Source organism: Podarcis tiliguerta (genome assembly GCF_965153285.1).
Source record: "Podarcis tiliguerta genome assembly, chromosome: 8".
Taxonomy (NCBI): Eukaryota; Metazoa; Chordata; class Lepidosauria; order Squamata; family Lacertidae; genus Podarcis; species Podarcis tiliguerta.
The window spans coordinates 38704628-38724234 of record NC_139541.1 but is presented as its reverse complement, the minus strand read 5'-3'; the positions used below and the strand labels follow the sequence as shown (position 1 = coordinate 38724234).

Sequence of the window (19607 nt, the reverse complement as noted above, 5' to 3'; positions counted from 1 at the left end):
GAGTTCCAGTCTATTTTCACCAGCTGTTTACAAAGTGCCCTTTTGCTACCCAAATCGGCTCTCGGGAAAGCAGCACAGTTTCAGCGGCGGATTTCGCAGAAGGAGCCTGAGCTTTTCCTTCCGCCTTTTGTATTTCTGTTTCTTTGCACCTCGAGAGAGCAGTCAATTACAGGGTGATATAAAGAAACCCGAATGGCAGCTCAAACACTCGACACGCCGATCAAAACAAAGCCGGGAACCTTTCCTCCAAAGCTACTGCTGCCTCCAGAATCAGCCTTGAGTAATACTGGCAAGGGTTCAGGAGAAACCGCAGCAGTGTGCCCAACCTTTCTAATCACTAACACTTCATTATGCGCAATAAATACTTTATTATTACAGTGTTTATTAGATTACTTAATTCATGACGTGCCTTTACAGTTACACGTACATGTGGCAGCCTGGTTGGGTTGGTCTTTGTGACAATAGGCTCCTCGCAGGGTCAGCGCAGTGGTGTCCTTAGGTCACGAGTCATTGTAGCATCTTTCCCTGTGGCCAGTCTGTGCATCCAAGGGAAGCAGCAAGAACACCCCAAGAGACGCTTGTAGTGGCTGCTTTCCTCCTCTTCTTTCAGAGAATTTGGCATTAGTGTTTGGTGGGATCCCAGTGGAACTATGCCCTTGTGAGCAGAATATCAGAAATGCTCAAAATCTCCTCTGGCTGGGGTGCTGCACATCTCTTCTAAGCAAAAGTTTATTTGAAGTCAAATAGAAGCAGCAACAGAAGAAGAAGAGGAGTTTGGATTTGATATCCCGCCTTTCACTCCCCTTCAGGAGTCTCAAAGCGGCTAACAATCTCCTTTCCCTTCCTCCCCCACAACAAACACTCTGTGAGGTGAGTGGGGCTGAGAGACTTCAAAGAAGTGTGACTGGCCCAAGGTCACTGTGCTAGCAGCTGCATGTGGAGGAGCGGAGACACAAACCCGGTTCCCCAGATTACGAGACTACCGCTCTTAACCACTACACCACACTGGCTCTCAACAGCGACAAACTGCAAGGCCAGAAGGGACCCTGGAAAGCAGGATATCTTGTATATGGGAAACAATATGGTCATTCAGGCTCCTCTTGAAAGCTTCCAAGGAACATAAGAAGAGGCTACTGGAGCCTTTCAAATTCAGCATCCTCTTCTCGCAGTGGCCAGCCAGATGCCCATGGGAAGCCAGCAAGCAGGACCTGAGCACAACAGCAATCTCTGCACCTGCTATCCAGAGGTTTACTTCCTCCAACAGAATAAATCTGGTGCTAATGCATTATTATTGTGGCAATAATATGTTGCAGAATACACCTGTGGTAAAACACCAGACTGGAGGGGTCCTCTTCCTGGGATTGGACCCTCCAGATGTGAACACTGCCAGCTGGTTGGTTGGGGCTTGGCTCTTCCTTTCTGCACTTGTTCTAACAGCTTCCTTTGGGTGCTCCAGTTCCTGTTCCTGAATCTCTCCTCCTGAGTCCCTTATTCCTGGCCTTGCAGGAACCTTGGTACAATGGTGAGATATGCTTGTGGGAAAGGCGGCAATCCCTACCATCCTTCACTTGCTCTCCCCACCCCCAAGGACTGCCCTACAGTCACTACAGGGAACCAGGTGTGCAAATTACTTAGCTCCTGCCTGTCCTCTGTGGCTGAGGAAGGACCAGTTTGGGTTTCGAATGTACCAGCTGTATAGACTAGATAATGGGTAAATGGAATCCCAGGGCATATTTCATGGCATATGTCTGGGGCAAAAACCCTGGCTCTAGGAAACAGGTGTCTTTTATTAAGGAGGTGGTTTCCCAATCCTATATTTCCTGGAGAAAGGTGTTGGTGGTTTCATCCCTTCACTTTCTTTAAATCTCATTCTCTACCCTGCACCCCCCCACCCCATCTGAAAGGGGACACTGGCATGAGCATAGAAGGGGCACATCAGCATTGAACAGTTTATACTGGATCCTTTTTCACAATCCTCAGCTTGGGGAACGGGTGAAAGAAAAAGTTATATCTTTTTTTTCCTTCTTGCCAGATCTGCCATTTGTCCTCAGCATCTGTTGCAGAGTAATGCCTTTTGAAGTGTGAGGGGGGAGAAGGGAGAGGCAGGAGGGAGGGAGATGATGAGAAGAAGAAGAAGAAAGGAAACTGGAGCCTGTCATATTTTGTTAGATTCCTGGGTCCTGGGGAAAGTGTTTGCTCCTTTCAGCATGCCCGCAGCGTAGCGAGGGTTTAAAAGCTGTAGCCTGGGATGCTCAGGGAACAGCAGAGCCTGCAGATGAATAAGTGATTAAAACAGAATCATGCAGAGCACACAAACAGTTGGAGGGTATCACAAACAGCAAGAGCTCAGGCCGCTTCTGGAAGAAGGAGGTTTTTGCTTCCCCCTCTGTGCTGAAAACCTCTTGCCTTAGCCGAGGAGTCAGTGGAGACTCAATGGGCAGAGGTGGTGAAAGAATTGCTAGGTTGCACCAGATCCTTGGTCCACCCATCTCAGCATTCTGCCTTCACAGGTAGATTCCTGCAGGAAGCTCCCAAGCCAGCCATGGCAGGGTGGTATCCCTGCCCTGTCATTTGTACCTGGTATACAGTAGCAGCATGTTGGGATTTGATCACCCAGGTGGGGGGAGTCTGAACAGAAGTTGGCAGCAACTGAACAGGCAGGTGCAGTCTTGTCACTTAGAACTTAGCAATGCCTTTGTGGATGGGAGCAGAGCCACCCACCCCAGTGGAGCAATCTCATATTCCCACAAGGCAAGAGAGTATTGCGAGTGAGCATGCCATGCCTCATCTTTAAAAGCTTGGTGGGGGGAAACTTGTTGGGATATCTGTGTTGCCCCTGTCCGTTTCGGAACTCCTTTTCCTGCTCCTGAAATCCTGAATCATGACTCCTGGGACCTGTGTCTGCTGCTGAGCTTGTACCGTTACTTTCCTGAATAAAGATCTCTTACTTAGATGCGGGTGGCGCTGTGGTCTAAACCACTGAGCCTAGGGCTTGCTGATTGGAAAGTCAGCAGTTCGAATCCCTGCGATGGGGTGAGCTCCTGTTGTTCGGTCCCAGCTCCTGCCCACCTAGCAGTTCAAAAGCACGTCAAGTGCAAGTAGATAAATAGGTACCACTCCGGCAGGAAGGTAAACAGCATTTCTGTGCGCTGCTCTGGTTCGCCAGAAGCAGCTTAGTCATGCTGGCCACATGACTCGGAAGCTGTCTGTGGACAAACACCGGCTCCCTCGGCCTATAGAGCGATATGAGTGCGCAACCCCAAAGTCATCCGCAACTGGACCTAACGGTCAGGGGTACCTTTACCTTTTCCTTTACTTACAAGTAAGAGCCTCTGTCTGCGTGTGTTAGGCAGGAGCCAAGGCACCTGCCTCTGAGCCCAACAGCAGTGTGTTTGGCTGTTATGACAAGAGAGAGATGAGGAACATCTGGCCCTCCAGACAACACTGGACTACAGTTCCCATCAGCCCCAGCCAGCATAGCCAATGGTCAGTGATTATGGGAGTTGCAGAAGAAAAACATCCACAGGTCCCCCATATCTGAATTAAAGTAAACTTTGCTCTCCATGTATTCACCAAAGCCAGAGGTTGGGAACCTGCGGCCCTCCAGATGTTGAACTCCAACTAGAATGCTCTCTGGCCATTTGCTGTGTGGTCTTGGGTGGGTATATGAAAGTCCAATAATGCCTAGAGGGCAACAGGTTTCCCCACCCCTTATCTGAACCCTTTTAAAACCATTTGGGGTTAACTGCTCTCCTAACACCATGTTGCAGTGAGTTCCATAAGTTAACTATACATTGGGGTTAGAAGGGCCAAATGCCGAATCCAATTTCAAGGCTGGATTCTTGAGGCATCTCTCCCCACCAAAATCCATTAGCAGAGAATGGCAATAACGTGTTTGTGTAGCAGTGTGATAAAGACAGCATTAGGTGACTCAAGGGTAGGGATGGGCAAATATGTCATTTTTAGTTACTTGTTTCTCAATTTTAAGTTCAATTCTTCAGATTTCTACATTGGTCATGAAAATTCAGTTTTGGGCAAGTTTTTTCCCCCGTCTGAACACGTTAGGTGCGCTTTTCCGCAATACAGTGGTACCTCAGGTTACATACACTTCAGGTTACATATGCTTCAGGTTACAGACTCCGCTAACCCAGAAATAGTACCTCGGGTTAAGAACTTTGCTTCAGGATGAGAACAGAAATCATGCAGCGGCAGCAGGAGGCCCCATTAGCTAAAGTGGTGCTTCAGGTTAAGAACAGTTTCAGGTTAAGAACGGACCTCCAGAACGAATTAAGTACGTAACCAGAAGTACCACTGTATGTACATTTTTGCAAAGCAGTTTTCCCTACTGAATCTGTGTGTGTTATTTTCACCAATATGTGCATTTATACACAAATTTTACTCTGGCGTGTGCACTTTTATACACTTTTATACACGTTACTTGGGTGGAAAGCTCCATTTGGAAAAGTGCAAATTTCAAAGGATAAAATGTGAATTTTTAGACGCGAACTGAATCAGATTTCTCCCCCCTTCCTTGCTCAAGGGAACCAAGTTCAAAAAGCAAGTCTCTGTACAAGTTTTTATCCTACAAAGCAGAACACCACCAAGTAGCACTATTCAGCTGGACATATTTTGTCATGAAGATGCTCAGCTATCTGGATCAGACTGAAAGCTTTAGAGAAGCTGGGGGTGGGTTGGGGTGTGGAGAGAAGCCTAGCAGCATTTTATTTCTTTCTTTGCAGGCGATGTAACCAGCACCCTGTCAGTCAAGACGGGAACACAAAGCTGCCTTGGAGATCAAAAGAAAAGTAAAGGGATGATTTAACATGCATTAGAAGATTGTTACTTGTGAAAAGGCCCCTTTTCCCTTTTCTTGGTAACAACATGAATTGATACGCCAATTTGCATTTGGTTCACCAAAGAGGCCCTTGTGGATTGCATATAGATACAGTTATCTGTTTAGGGCAGGGAGGTTGGGGTTCCATCTTAGGTTTTTGTTTTTATTTAATTGGAAATCTGATTTGAGAATTAGAAACACTCCAAAGGGAAAGCTTGCGGGGGGGGGGGGCTGTTTAGATGAGAGAGCATGAGAGAAGAGATTGAATGGAAACCATGATATATTTCTCAGGAATTTCTGTATTAACTTGTGCTATTGTGCACCTTTGTGTGTTTGTACCAGGGATCAAATCTTTTTTAAAAAATATTTATATTTTATTAAGGTGATTTCAGTTAAAAGAAATAAAGTGATGCAAAAAAAAAGAAGGGAAAGTTAGAAGGAAGGAAAACAACAAAAACGATATGTATAAAAGTGAAAATATGCACACACAAAAAGCAATATACGATATTCCCATACATTCATGTATAAATTGGTATAGTGTTATTGTCCTAGTGCTTATGTAAATGTTAATAGCCTACTACATTTACTATAAACTCATTCCAAATGTTATAGTATTTATCTATACAGAGTCTGCGCCTGTAATCAGTCCATTCATAAATTGCCAGTGATGTCATATCGTCAATCCATTGATTGAATGGTATCATATCTTTATTTTTATTTTTATTTTTCCAATTCCTCAATTTCAATCTCTTGGCCACCATTAGGGCACGGGAAATCCGTTTCCGTTTTCCTGTTGATAATTTCCATACTGCAGGTATATAGTTCAATAAAATATTCTCTGCTGAAAGGTTTAACTTTTTCTGCACAGTCATAGTTACACAGTCCAGCACTTTTTCCCAAAACCTGTTAAGTAAAGAACACTGTACAAGTATGTGTTTCAGAGAGGCATTGTCTAAGCCACATCTCCAACACTGAGCTTTCTTAGCTAACCCTTTTTTATACAACCGTAAAGGAGTCCAATAAACTCTGAATATTATTTTCTGTTGTATTAGTCTTAATTTTAAATCTAATGACACCTTAGGTATTGAAGCTAATACATTTTCCCACTGTCTGGGTAATAATGAAAGTTCCAACTCTTTATTCCAATCATCTCTTGCAGTCGGCATATTGAACTTGTGTATTGTTAATAGATATCTATAGAAAGTAATTTGCTGGCTTTTTATTTTTGAATTGAGTTGTCCAATTGCTCCAATATCTCAGGTATCTCGGAAGCTGAAAGAGCTGGTAGCCAAAACACACTTGTAGATGTTGTAAGTGAAGATATTGCCATTGGGCTGCATCTGATAGATGATATTTTTGTTTTAAAATAGCAAAAGTATAAAATTCATCATCCCCATCTATCAGTTGGTCCAGTGCCGATACACCTGCTTCCATCCAATTTTTCCATATCACCATCTTTTTTGCAATTCTTAGTATGGGGTTTTCCCACAAAGTAAGTTTAGCATGTGAAAATGGATCAAATTTGTTTTAGTCAAATTTTGTTTAATCAATATATTCCATTTTTCTAAGTGATTTAATTGTTTCCAGAGTCACCTGGGATTTCATATATTTTGATCCTCGTATTGTTCAACCAACCAAAGGTGCTATGTACATATATTCTAGGGTTGGCCACATCGGAAAATTAGGTCCAACAGTGGGATTCCAATATAGCTTCCTGCAGCCAATCAGAAGCCGTGCTTTGGTTTTTGACCTTTTGGAAGTCAAACGGACTTCCGGAACGGGTTCGACTTCCAGAACCCCTGTGGTTCTCAGAAGGGGTGGCGAGCCTTGTGGACCCGCAGCTAGTTTCTTCATGGCCACTTCCTTCCAGGCATCGTAATTGCCTCTGAATGCCAATTGCTGGGAGCCACAAGTGGGAAGAGAGCTGTAGCGCTCGGGTCCCGCTTTCAGACTTACCATAAGCATATGGTTGGCCACTGTGAGAACAGGGTGATGGACTAGATGGGCCGTTGACCTGACCCAGAAGACTCTTCTTTTGTTCAGAGCACCCTCTAGGTATGGGAGTCATCTTTCTTTGATGTACTAGAAGGCATTTCTGTGGCTCAAAGAGCTGATGGACAGAGCTGGCGTCAGAAGAAGGGAGCTCGGTTTAGGAAAGAGAGTGGCTTGATCACCTTCAGTCATATCACGCCTTCCTTCCCTGTTGCATGCACCTCTTTGTGCCTGAGCATGCTGAGCTGGGGGGGGGGGGAGCACCATGGTGTCATGAATTGTTAGAGAATACATTTGTCAGCAATGGGGCAGGAGCCGGGAAGAAGGGGAGGAGGAGGAAGGTTACCATAACAGAACAGGCAAGGGCCGTCTCGTTATTTATTTATGGGGTTTCTCCCTCTTGCTTGGCAGCACTGAGGGAGACGAGCAACAGCACTGGGGGCACACTAGCCAAGGTTAAATATTCATTTCACGACTTGGTCTCCCGATGCTCTCGAGGCTGGCTGCTCAGTCAAGCCCAAAGACCCCAGACTCCGCTTAGCCAGATGTGGGAGTCTGACCCACTTTGTGCCTGTTGTGGGGCACTGCGGGTGAGCAAGATGTTTCTCTAACCCTTTTTGGATGTGAAGTAGCTATTTGTCATTCTCTGAGTTTGATCCCGAAAGAGCTTAGATATGGCTGATCAGGTTCTGCTCTCAGTACAACTCACTCTGCTTCTGCCTGGTCCTTTAGAGTCCTCTTCTCAGCTGCAGGGGGGTGGAAAAAGCTTTCCTAACAGGCTGATACCCCATGGTGCCAGTGCTTCGCATGTGCCCTGGCTTCCGGTGCATTTCCAGACCCAATTCAAAATGCCATTAAAAAAAATAATTATTAGATTCTCTTCCAACCATTAAAAAGTGAAAATCCCCATAACAGAAACAATAATAACAAACACACACACAACTATATGCCAGTTTTAACCTTGACAGCTCCAAATGACCTGGGGCAGAATTCCCACACATTCAACCGGGATAAAGGAGACAGAGAGACCCTTGCAGGAAGCATTGTTTAGCTTTGTTGAGTTGCCTTTACAAGTGGCTTTTCTGTGTCCTTGTTCCAGGTCTGGGAGGCATTTCTGAAACCCCAAGCTCCCCGGGTGAATGTCTTCATGGCAGTGCCCACCATTTATGCCAAGCTGATGGAGCATTATGACAAGCATTTCCGACAGCCTCACGTCCAAGATTTCATTCATGCTGTCTGCCGGGAAAATATCAGGTAGGGGGCCTACCTGAGCCAAAGCCACAGCCACGTTTCCTCTCCCTCTTCCCCTGACTTGAATTTAGTTGCTTAATGGTAACTTTTTATCCTTTCCTAGGTACCCACCCGATCACAGAAATGGGCTAATTTATTCTGTATTGAGAGGCTGGTACTGGTTTGTTGCAGTTGAAAGGAAGGCTCTGTGCATGTGCTTAAGGTCACCTCCAGCCCCTCTGAATGCACAGAGGACAATCCTCAACACATACTCAAATCCCAGATCTGACGCTGATGGGTTCTGCCTTGAATTAAGCATGTAGGCCGTTCCTTCAGTTTAGCAAAGGCACACTACCTTTGCTGGAGGGTGGGTGATGTCCACATCATGGGCAAGGCATCAGTTCCAACAGCAGGCAGAGCACCTTGATTTCAAGTTGGAAAAGAGGGTGGAATCATGGGAGGGAGGCGTGCCAGTTAGCAGACTCCTTTCTTTTTCTCATTTTTTCCAATCTTAAATGCACATTTTTGCAATGCTGTTTTCCCCCCAAAATGCTATTTTCACTAATATATGGGGGGTTTTATGGACACTTTACTCCAGTATATACACTTTTGTACACATTACATGGCTGGAGAACTGCATTGCAAAATGTGGAAAAATGCACATGTTTCAGTTCTCACATACTGTTTAGGAAAGGGTGTATTAGGTAGATTTGCCTTTAAATGTGAACTTATTAAAATTCTTCCATGGCCCCTGCCAGGCCCTTTCTGGGAGCTGTGGGAAAGGGCAGTCCAGGGACCCATGGGGCTGCGGTACAGATTGCAGAATCTGATTTCCTAGATTCCAATGGGCACTTCTCTCCAAGGAGGTTTGCAGTTGTGCAGTGAATTAAACTGCCCACCACAGACGATTTCCTTCTTTTGGAAGGAGGCTTTCAGAAGGGCGAACCAGGCACCTGGCAGGGGATACTTCAGGGACAGGATATTCTGCTTCTGGGGCGGATGTTGAGCTACATGGTCGCCTTCCAATCTGGTGACACTGAGCCCATGATTCCGTACAGCTTGCCCTCCGAGAGACAAGAGCCAGGGATCCAGCTTATTCTCCAGGCTAACCTCCTACTATCTTGTTAAAAACCATCTGTCATGTCTCTGCTCTCGGTTTGGGTTCCAAGATGTAGACGCAAAGCCCTTTTTCTGTTCTGGCAGGTGCCCAACCCTCATCGTGCTGTCACCACTTTGCAGCAGCAAATGCCGCCCTGTTTTCTTCTCTGCTTGTGGGGCGATTGCCAGGGAACGTCTTGCTCCGGGGCAAGACTGGCCCTAGAGAGTAGCCTGTCCAGTACGTTTTGCTTTCCTGGTGGCTGTCTCATGTAGGTGTTTTTTCTCGGTTACATTTTGTCCAGAGGCTGTTCCTGTGCTCACGGGGGACCAGCACTTCTTGCAACCTGTATTGCATTTGCAGGAAACCAGGTCCATTACTTAGTTACGCAGAAGTTTTGGGGGAAGGGCCCAAAGAGGCAAACATGGATATTCTAAACTGTAGGCTGAGATTCACATTTAAAACGTTAATATCACAGAATGCAAGCCAACTGATTTCCCATCCAGATCACCGCAGATCAATTCTTCAATTAACCTGCAGCCCACCACAGATTACTCCAGATCAGTTTCTCTTCCATTCATTTACCCCAACTTAATTTCCCAACAGATCCTGCTCCAAATCAATTCAATTCCTTTTCAATTACCCCCATTCATTATCTCTACCAAAGTCATCTTAAATTGTTTTTTTCTCACCACCCCCAGTTAATATCCTACTCGGTTACCCACCCATACATGTCCATCCTGTCTGAATCCATCCTAAGGTGTAGGGGAGTGGTAGCATGATGCTGAGTTCCCCTTTTCTAGGTAGTGCTGCTGAAAGCAGAATCCAGCAGGCCCCTGCACTTGGTTCTAAATAGATATTGAACAGCTGTGGCAATAATCCTGCTCTGCAGTTGTTAAGCAACTTAACTCTCACTGCCATCCCTCCTTGCAGACTGATGGTGTCAGGGTCTGCAGCCCTCCCAGTCCCTATCCTGGAGAGGTGGAAGAGCATCACTGGGCACACGCTGTTGGAGAGATATGGGATGACGGAGGTTGGGATGGCGCTTTCAAACCCACTCCATGGCCCGCGTATCCCAGGTAAGAGTCTAGCAAGGGCTGCAAGCTGTCCTATGATGATTAAAGTGCTTTAGGTGCTGTACGTTTGGAGAAAAAAGGGGAGGTGCTTTCAGATCAGGACTGTACTAAGGGTCTGTTTTGGCAGGTAAACCCTCATCCCTTTAAATCCACAAATAAGGCTGCTACTGCTGTTTAAATGTGTATATCAGGACTGGGAAAGCCTGTGGCTCACCTGATGTTGTTGGATTCCAGTTCACATAATCCCTGACATATGAGCTGTGCTATCTGGAGCCAACAGGAGTTGGAGTCCAACAACATTAAAGGACCATAGGTTTCCCATCCTTCCAGTAGATGAACAGGCAAGAGACTGAGACTAAGCAACTTCTCCAAGGCCACACTGTGATTCTGAGGCAGAGATATGACCTCCCAGGTGCTCATTCAGCTCTCTCCCCATTGCATCAGAGTCTGTCTGTCTATCTATCATCTATCTATCGATCTATCATCTATTTTATTTACTTCTGGAGGCCCAGTTTAGATGGTGTGGAGGCCACAAACTTATAGGATAGCCCAGCCTCTCTCCCACAACCTGGTGTCCCGCCAGCTGTCTTGGAGTAAAACTCCATCAACCCCTGCCATCACAGCTGATCTGGCTGGTTCTGATGGGAGCTGTCGAAAGCACTAGTGGACCACCAGGTTGGGGAAGGCTGGCCTGGCCTGTTGTATTGCTTATTTCCACCTGGAGCAGAACTCTGTTGCCCCTTTAGACATAAGAACATAAGCAGAGCCCTGCTGATCTGGCTAATGACCCACAAGTGGGACCCAAGCTCAACAGCACTCCCCTCCCCAGTGGTATTCAGAAGCATACTGCCTCCACCATGGAGGCAGAGCATAGCCGTCAGGGCTAGTAGCCATTGGCAGCTTTCATGAATTTGTCAGATGGCTTTAAAAGAGGATTCAACACATTTGGTAGCCATCACTGCCTCATTTGAGAGTGCATTCCGTAGTTTAACTATGTGCTGAGCTCTTTGGTTTTCCCAGAAAATTCAGCTTCATTGGTTGTCCACAAGTTCTAGTGCTATGAGAGAAAGTCAAAAAGTTTTCTCTATCTGCTTTCTCCATGCCATGTATAATTTTTATATGCTTCTATAAGTTTTCCTCCTCTTCTGTGAGCAGAAAAAACTCAAATGCTGCAGCCCAGGCCAGCAAAACTCTCATCCTCAAACACATCTTCAGCTTATGTGTGCGGATATTGCTCCCCAGAGACTCTTTCAGCCACCGTGTCATAGCAGACCCAAAGAACAGGGTTTCTTTAGAACTGCCCAGCGGAGGTGGCGAAAAGTGGCATCCTGGGCTCTGTGATTGCAGCTTTTCAGGCTTAAGGTGTTAAGCAGCAGTGGCACGATCAAAGTGCTCCAGCGCCATGACGCTCTTCCAGCGCTGTGTTCAGTAGTAGGATGCATGCCAAGAATCTCCCTAGAGACAAAGATGAAAAAGGAGCGAGATGCTGAGGTTGACACAACACAGACAAAAGAGAATAATTAGAACAACCAAAAGCTTCAGGACTGGACAGCTGGCACTGCGGGGTATGGAGTCGTCAGGCAGCATGAGAAAACGTATTGCCAAGTCAGTTCCCAGGGAGCCTCACCATGGGAGCAAATCTACGCAAGGCCGGACTTCTGAACTCCATACTAAAAGAACAACTCCAGCGAGTCTCTGTTTGGAAGGAGCGTGAGCAGATAGAGGAGGCGCTCAAGGAAACCTGTGGCCTGTGCCCTTGGATAACCTCTCTCAGGAACCTGGCTGGCAAATGGGTGCCCAGATGTGTACAGGGTGTCTCATTCATTCCAAAGGCAGGTATACAGCTCTGCAAATGCAAAGGAATGTTCCCCACAGATCTGCTTTCTCTGTTGGAATGACAGGGGAAGCTGTTGTGTGCAGGCAGATCTGCCTGTGTCTTCTGCTGCCAGGACTCATACCCCTGCCCAGTTTTTCACATGTAACATACGTGTGCAATATGTTTTTCATCCCGAGTTTATTTTAGAGTGCTGGCAAAATAGGAGGGGGGGGTTCCCCTCTCCTCCTGCCGCCTTTGGCATTTGCAGAGGCATTTACGCCCCAGCCTCCCTCTCCACTGCCTCCCAGTTGTCTCCTTTCCACCCTCCACCCCTAGCTCCAGGGACCATGTCCTGTCATCTGTAGAGCCCTGACACTTCTGTTCTCAAGGTGCTGAGATCTAAAAGTATAGGAGAGGTTCTGTCCGAAAGAAGAGGAGATGAAAGATTTGGAGATAAGCGCTTTGCTCGTACATGGTTAAAACCCTGCTTAAAATGCTTCTGTTTTCTGCAGTGTGCACACACTCTTTCTCTCTCTCCTCCTCTCTCTCTCTCTTATCCCCCCGGTGTTGTTACTGTGAAGGGAGATGAATAATTCATGGCCAGCGAATGCCTCACTGGGCCTAATCACCACTTTAATTGGAGGTTTAGATCAGAGGCGGCTAATAGCTCCTACAGCGGGGACTCCATAGATTGTTGACAGGGAGAGTGCTGAGAGCCTTATCGTTGGCCTGTTTCAATTCTCCGAGGACACCACCACACATAACAGCATCCAGGTCCCCTGATACCAAAGGACACAGACCGCAGGGCCAATTAAATTTATCAGGGAAGAACTGACAACTAACTTAAACAGGGGTGGGGGGAGAACTGGTGGAGGGCTAATAGGGTTGCTCCCTTCTCTGACGGCTGCCTGTCTTGGGTTGCCGGGGCTGATGCTTAGCTTGGCAGGCAGCTTGCCAAAAGTCCAGGAGCTCACAAACTAAAAGGGGACAGGCGCAGAGATCTCTCCCCTGGTTTATATGGTGAGATTCCGGGCAAGAATCAGAAGAGGCCAAGGCTGCTTAAAAAAACAACAACAACCAAAACATCTCTCCATCTGCATAGGATTGAATCTTCCTTTCTCTTCTTCCACTCCCACCCCCTGGCCATCTTTGCCTGGCATCACCGGGGAGCCGAATTGGACCCTCTGTTACCCATACAGACTTAATTTTTATATGTCACTCGGCCCCGAGGAGCGCGAGTCATTGTCTTTGCACGAAGACTTTAATTGCACTGTCGTGCTGGTATCGCTATAATTAACGTTGTCAGCGTTTCCCAGCCTTTTATAGACCTCTGCTTTCAAAGGTTTGTCATTTTGGGTTGGGAGGGGAGAAAAAAAAATAGACCCTTTCTGGAAAGAGTGCGATAAGTCAGCTCTCAGCGGGTAGCTTTTTCCTTTTAAAATATATCTATACATTGGGTTTATTTTGGCAATATAGGGACTGAATTAAAGTATGGGAGACTTGCGGTTGGTTTTCCTCTGCACGGGAGGGGGGGTTGTTGCATAGTCTGAGTACAGAGACCTCCCTATCTTTGCAATAATTAAATTGCTGTCATGTCTTCAGAGCGCATGCAGTGGTTGTGAATCAGGCACGCATGTACAGCTCACTCAGGAAGATGCACCATCCATTGTTTCCATCTTTTGTAAATTGGTGTTGGAGGAATCTCTGTCAAAACACTGCAGTGCCTTCAGGTCCTGGGTGCGGGTGGCTGGAGTCCTTTCATTTCTGATTGATGCAGCAGCTTGAAAGCCAATTGTCAATAGGTTAGTCAAAGGGCAAGTTTGAAATGGTCGTTCTTTTCAGAGGCAGCCACAGAAAAAGCTGGTGTTGGGTCAGCACTCTCCACTCCAGTCTTCTGGATGCAACTGGTGACACCCCAATAGGGATGTTGGAGCTCACATTCTACCAGTTAGTCTCCAGGCTCAATACAGAGTGCTGGTTTGGGCCTTTAAAGTAGGGCTGCCATACGTCCGGATCTTCCCTGACATTACCGGGATTTCAAAGGTGGAATGGACGTCCGGGGGGGGGGGGGGGGGACTTCTGAAAGGCGGCGCTTTGTCCTGGATCTTAGGCAAGTTAATAGAAAAATCGCTCAACAATTTGGGGGGTTTTTAAAAACATGGCAGCCCTATTTAAAGCCCTGTGCAGCTCAGAATACAGTACCTCAAGGACTGCCTCTCCACATGTGAGCCAGCCCACACCCTTCATTAGAGGGCCCCCCTCTGTGTGCCCCCCTCGAGGGAGGTACAAAGGATAGCCACCAGAACAGACCTTTTCAGTTGTATGTCGCCTCTCCTCCCCCTGTAGAATGCTTTCCCTAGGAAGACACACCTGACACCATCCCTGCCAGTCTTTTGACACCAAGCTAAAACCTTTTGGTATACTCAGGCCTTTGCCTGCTATGCTGGTGGTCATTTTTTAGTGAGGTGGGTAGGACTTGTCCTTATTATTATGTTACTGGATGGGAATTTGATTTTTTTGGTGTGTTGTTGATCATTTTAAATTTTTTAGATTTTTAAATTGCTTTTGTGTGTTGCATTTTATCTTATCAAGTTGCTTTGAGACTTTTTCTTTTGCTTCTCTCTCTTATCCCCCCGGTGTTGGCATAATAATGATAATAATTCTGCTGGGCCCCTGCTAGTATGCAGTATCCTTGGTCCTTAGCTGCCTCTGCCTCTTGCTTGGTGCTCTCCCCTGTCATTTCAGGGCTTTTGTATCACCATTGCATCCTCCCTCATGGTGTTGATGCAAGCTGGTGTACTACTCCCCTCCAGCATCAGGGTAATCCTGCCTCTTCTCTGCATTGCATGACTTCCGGGTGAAATGAGAAGTGTGTGGCTTTTCTCCTGCTGCTGTGCCTTTACCCTCTTGACTTCCCCAGCTCCAGCAGGGTTTCTCTACACAGTTTGGGGCCCTCTTCAGCTTGCCTGCCCCTTTGTAACTGGACCTGTGCCCTGGACCCAGGGCTGTGCTGCTGTACTACTTCCCAAATTCTGTGCCAAGATAGCTACGCTGTGCCATCTGATTCAAATTAAAAAACCAAACTGGGCAAAAGCTGTTCAATTTTTATTTAATAGTAAACAATTAGGGTGTTTTGTGTGTGTGTGTGTGTGTGTGTGTGAGCTTTTATGGAAAGCCACAGTTGAGAGAACTCTGAAAATGGATTTCCACTGGAACATGGAAATGTTCTGCAAATGTCCTGATCTAAATAGCTCACATTTTGACCCATTGCTGTTAGCGGTTGGTGCTGGGCTTGGTGTCTGTCCAATTGCTCCACCCACCAGCTTTCAACTTCCTCTTTCTTTTCCCTCTAGGGTCGGTGGGGCTTCCACTGCCCGGAGTGCAAGTGCGCATAGCCTCAGAAAGCTCGCAAAAGGAAGGCCCTGCCTACACCATCCATGCTGAAGGCGATGAGAATGGCACAAAGGTATTAACAAACTTGTGCAGAGGACAGGAAGGGCAAAGAGGTTAGGAAAGGGTTATTTTCTCCTGTCCGCTTTGGTCCCCTTGCCAGGAGGAGTGAAGTATCACTGAGGCTACTTTGGGGGCAGTTGGTGTTTTCTTCTTTTTGTTAGGTGGAGAGGCAAACTCAACTTATGTTTCTGAGTAGGCCTAGGCCTCCTGAACACATGTTGTGAATACTGGAAAGGGGCCATAGCTGAAAGCCAGAGCACCTGCTTTGCATGCAGGAAGCCTCCACTTCAGTTCCTGGTATCTCCAGTTAAAAAGTAGGTCAAGCAGGAGGTGATGGGAAAGGTTTATCCGCCTGAAACCCTAGAGAGCCACAGCCAGTCAGAGCTGACAATACTCTGCTAGAATGCGGCTTCCTCTGTTCCTACTATAATACTGATTCAAGTGGTGAACCTCCAAAGTGTGGTTTCTTGGTTCAACCCAACCTGGACAAATGCCAGCACATTCAGAAGACTAGCTGAGCACTCTAGAATCTACTGGGAAAGTTAACTCAGAGGAGCTTGGCCATGAAAGAAATGGTTGCATAAATCACTTATTTAGTCTTTGGCCTGGCATGCTCATCTATCTATCTATCTATCATCTATCTATCTATCTATCTATCTATCTATAGCTATCTATCTATCTATCTATCTATCTATCTATCTAATATAAATATAAACATTTTTCTAGTAAAGAAAGCCATACATGGCAGAACAAATTTCTACAAATTTAGCCAATGATTTTATTCTTTTATCTCTTTTGCAAGAAGGCAGTTTGGTCAATCATGCATTTCTCCAGGTCCACTTGAGCTGGAGGTTGTGCTGTGGGTGATTTCCAGACAGAAGCAGTGCTCATTCTAGCTGACATTAACAGGCTGCCCATTCCTCGCTTCGCTGCTGCTCCCCTCCCTAAACCCATCGATTTTATTTTTTTGCATTTTCTTTTTAAAGGCTGGAACCAAAATAAGTTATGCAAAGTGATGAAAATGCTTCTCTTTGAAAAAGTTGGAGTTCCTGGTTGTGGAATTCGTACTCTCTCCCCTTTCATTCTGCCCCTGTCAGCCACATCCACAAGAGGGCATTATCACTAATGCAGCAACTTTATAATAGCAAGAGAAATCTTATTGCTGTGCTACTGCTTGCCCAAAGCACAAGAAAATTAACAGGTTTGGGGTTTGGTGCGTTACAGAAAAGCAGACACCTGGCAAATATATCTGCAAAGGAAATTTCAAAATTGGATCAGAAGAAGCTGCCTTAGACCTGGTCAGACTCTGAAGGGTCCATCTAGTTCAGCACCATCAACTCTGACCAGCAGTGGCATTTCAGAGTTTCAAACAGGGAGTCTTTCCCAACCCTACCTGGAGATGCCAGGGATTGAACCTGGGACCTCCTGCATGAAAAGCAGGGGCTCTGCCACTTCCCATGGCTCTTCCTCATAATTGGGACACCTGCAGAGAAACTGTCCAGTCCCTAGTTGCTGCCTGAGGAATGAAGGAACACCTGGAGCAGCATCCCAGATGATGATTTGAAATAGTGGATGGGCTCATGTGGTAGAAGGTGGTCCTTCAGAAATGTTATGAATGACCAGTTGTTGCTTAGAATACTTCCTTCCTCCACCTGAGGTTTTTTCTTTAGAACTCCAATGTTTGGACGTGGTCTAACTTACTTGGGCGTTTGCTTCTGTAATTCCTGCCTCCAGTTTATGAGAGCCCTAATTAAACCTGCCTCTCGAAAGAGAGATAGAGATAGAAAGTTTAACTCACAGGATTAAATTCCATGGACAAGATTCTTGCAGTCATGTCAGAAAGTCGCACTTGGAAGTCCGAGAGCCGTGCGATAGTGTGCCAAAAGAGCTGATGTCATTTGCAAAGCTAGTTTCTGGCGCAGCCCAAAGATCAATAAGCTACTTAGCGGGAAGTTTGCTGGCGCTGCCTCTCTCTCCTTTCTCCCACTTTGCTTCATTAGAGAAACCTCACTCTGAACCTCGGCACCATCCACAGTTTCCGATTTGGCTTCAGTGGTTCCTTGGCTTCAGTGATTATTAACCTCCATCTCATACTTTTGCCCTTGATATACGCTTGAAGGAGGGCAAGGATCAGCATCAAGCCCCACTGCGCTGTTGCTAATAGTTTGTTTTAAAAGTATATTTTATGTGATATTATATATTATTGCGATTTAGTGCCTTTATAGTACAAGTAAGAAAACTATAATGCACAAATTTCCAGAGCGGTAGCTGCATTAGTGTCTTGTAGCAAAAACACTCAGATCTTTGTGGCACCTTTAAGATGACTATCTTTAACTCTTGAGAATGGTTCCCTGCCTCACCGAAAGTGTTAATATAATCATTTCAGCAATTATCACTGCTGTTGTAAAAGGTTACAAGTGTGCCTGTTTAACAGATATTTAAGCTTTAATTATCACTGGCTGTAATTTTTGCATCTCATTGCCATTCAGCTCCTGCCCTACCGTTTTCTCCTTTGTATACCTGCCAACTAAGATGTCATTTCAGATGTCTCTGACAAAGTGGTCTCAAGTCCACAAAACCTTATGCGGTAATAAATTTGTCAGCTTTTAAGGTGCCCAAGACTCTCTTGATTATAATACAGAAGCAGTGGGTGATAACTATTAGCCTGGAACCTGGTTTTTCCTCACACACATATATTTATATAAAGCATGGTTATTTAAAATGGTTTTATTCTATATATTAATGATGCCTGAACTGGTGGTGACTAGCCAGGGAAAGAGCTCTTGGAGTCATGGGAGATACGAAAATGTTGGCTCTGTGTACTGCAATTGAAAGTAGAAAAGGGCAACCAAAATACTCAAGGGGATGGAGCAGCTCCCCTATGAGGAACATTTGGGACTTCTTAGTTTAGAAAAAAGGTGAGTAGGAGGAAATTACACATGGCATGGGAAAAGTGGACAGAGAAAACTTTTTCTCCTCTCTCAGTAAAATTCATAGACACCCAGCAAAGCAAAATGTTAGAAGATTCAGGACAGGCAAAAGAAAGTACTTCCCGCAATATATAGTCGAACTGTGGAACTCACTCCTGCAGGAGGCAGTGATTGCCACCAACTTGGATGGCTTTAAAAGAGGATTTGGCACACTTTCATGGAAGATAAGCCCATGATAGGGCTGTGCTCCGCCTCCTATCACAGAGGCAGTACAGGCAAACCCTGCCCCCCATTTATGCACATTCAGTATGTGTGTATAAACACACACACAGAGAGACATCACACCGAACCCAGAAGTGATCCAAAAAGTCACATAAAGGGACGGAATGGAGCTGGGGGAGAACAGTGTGTTTGCAGGCCTTTTCAGTGGTGTTTCAAATAGAAGTGATTTCACTGGCATGTGCGGTGCCTCGGAACGTAGTAGTAGTAGTAGTAGTAGTAGTAGTAGTAGTAGTAGTAATATTTATCCCTTCCCATCTGGCTGGGTTGCCCCAGCCACTCTGGGCGGCTTCCAACACATATAAACACGTAATAAAACATAACCCAGAACATTTGTGGTATGAAAAAGTACAGGATTTCAGCAGGTAATCACTAGTCATTCCCCAATTGGAAATGAAGTGGCATGACTGCTATGAAGCTTTTGCAAATGGCATGACATATAACTGCCCTGGCCCCAGTACAATCGTGAGCGCAAATCATTGTGAATGCAAAATCACAATAAAAAGGACATCTGGAGGGGCTCTCTAATTTTATCAGCATTGAGGGGCAGGAAAGGGTTAATCCCCCCTTTCTTCTTTGTTGCTCAGCTCTGGATATTTCATCTTGCTTTGTTCACTGGGATGCATATTTCATAGGCTGTAGCTTCCCAGCTGGCAGGAGCTTGCAAACTCTTGGAGCATAGCGGGTATTGTCTGTCTGTTTGTTTGTTTATTTTTAAAGCCGCCCCCCCAAACTCCGCCACCATTCTCCCCCTCCCCTTAAAAAGGGGAAAAGAAAAGAAGCGCTTGCTTAGATCCAAGAGCCGAACTCTGAGCCTTGGCAGTGGGGCGCTGTCAGCAGATAAAACGGGCTCTGCAGCTGCACAGAAATGCCACGTCTCCTAACTGGGAGATTTTTGAGA

General features: G+C 46.0%; 1 protein-coding gene across 6 annotated transcripts in view; it reads left to right on the top strand.

Annotated features, from left to right (window-relative positions):
• Nucleotides 1-19607, top strand: part of ACSF3 (acyl-CoA synthetase family member 3) — a 64723-nt gene that overhangs the window by 9009 nt on the left and 36107 nt on the right. For all 6 annotated transcript variants that reach the window (XR_014515015.1, XM_083456488.1, XM_083456491.1 and 3 more), the window contains 3 exons: nt 7926-8080; nt 10086-10231; nt 15398-15510. Coding sequence is in view for 5 of the 6 variants with exons in the window: in XM_083456488.1 (XP_083312614.1) it covers nt 7926-8080; nt 10086-10231; nt 15398-15510 (414 nt within the window). In the remaining variant the exon portion in view is untranslated. The remainder of the gene's footprint in view (nt 1-7925; nt 8081-10085; nt 10232-15397; nt 15511-19607) is intronic.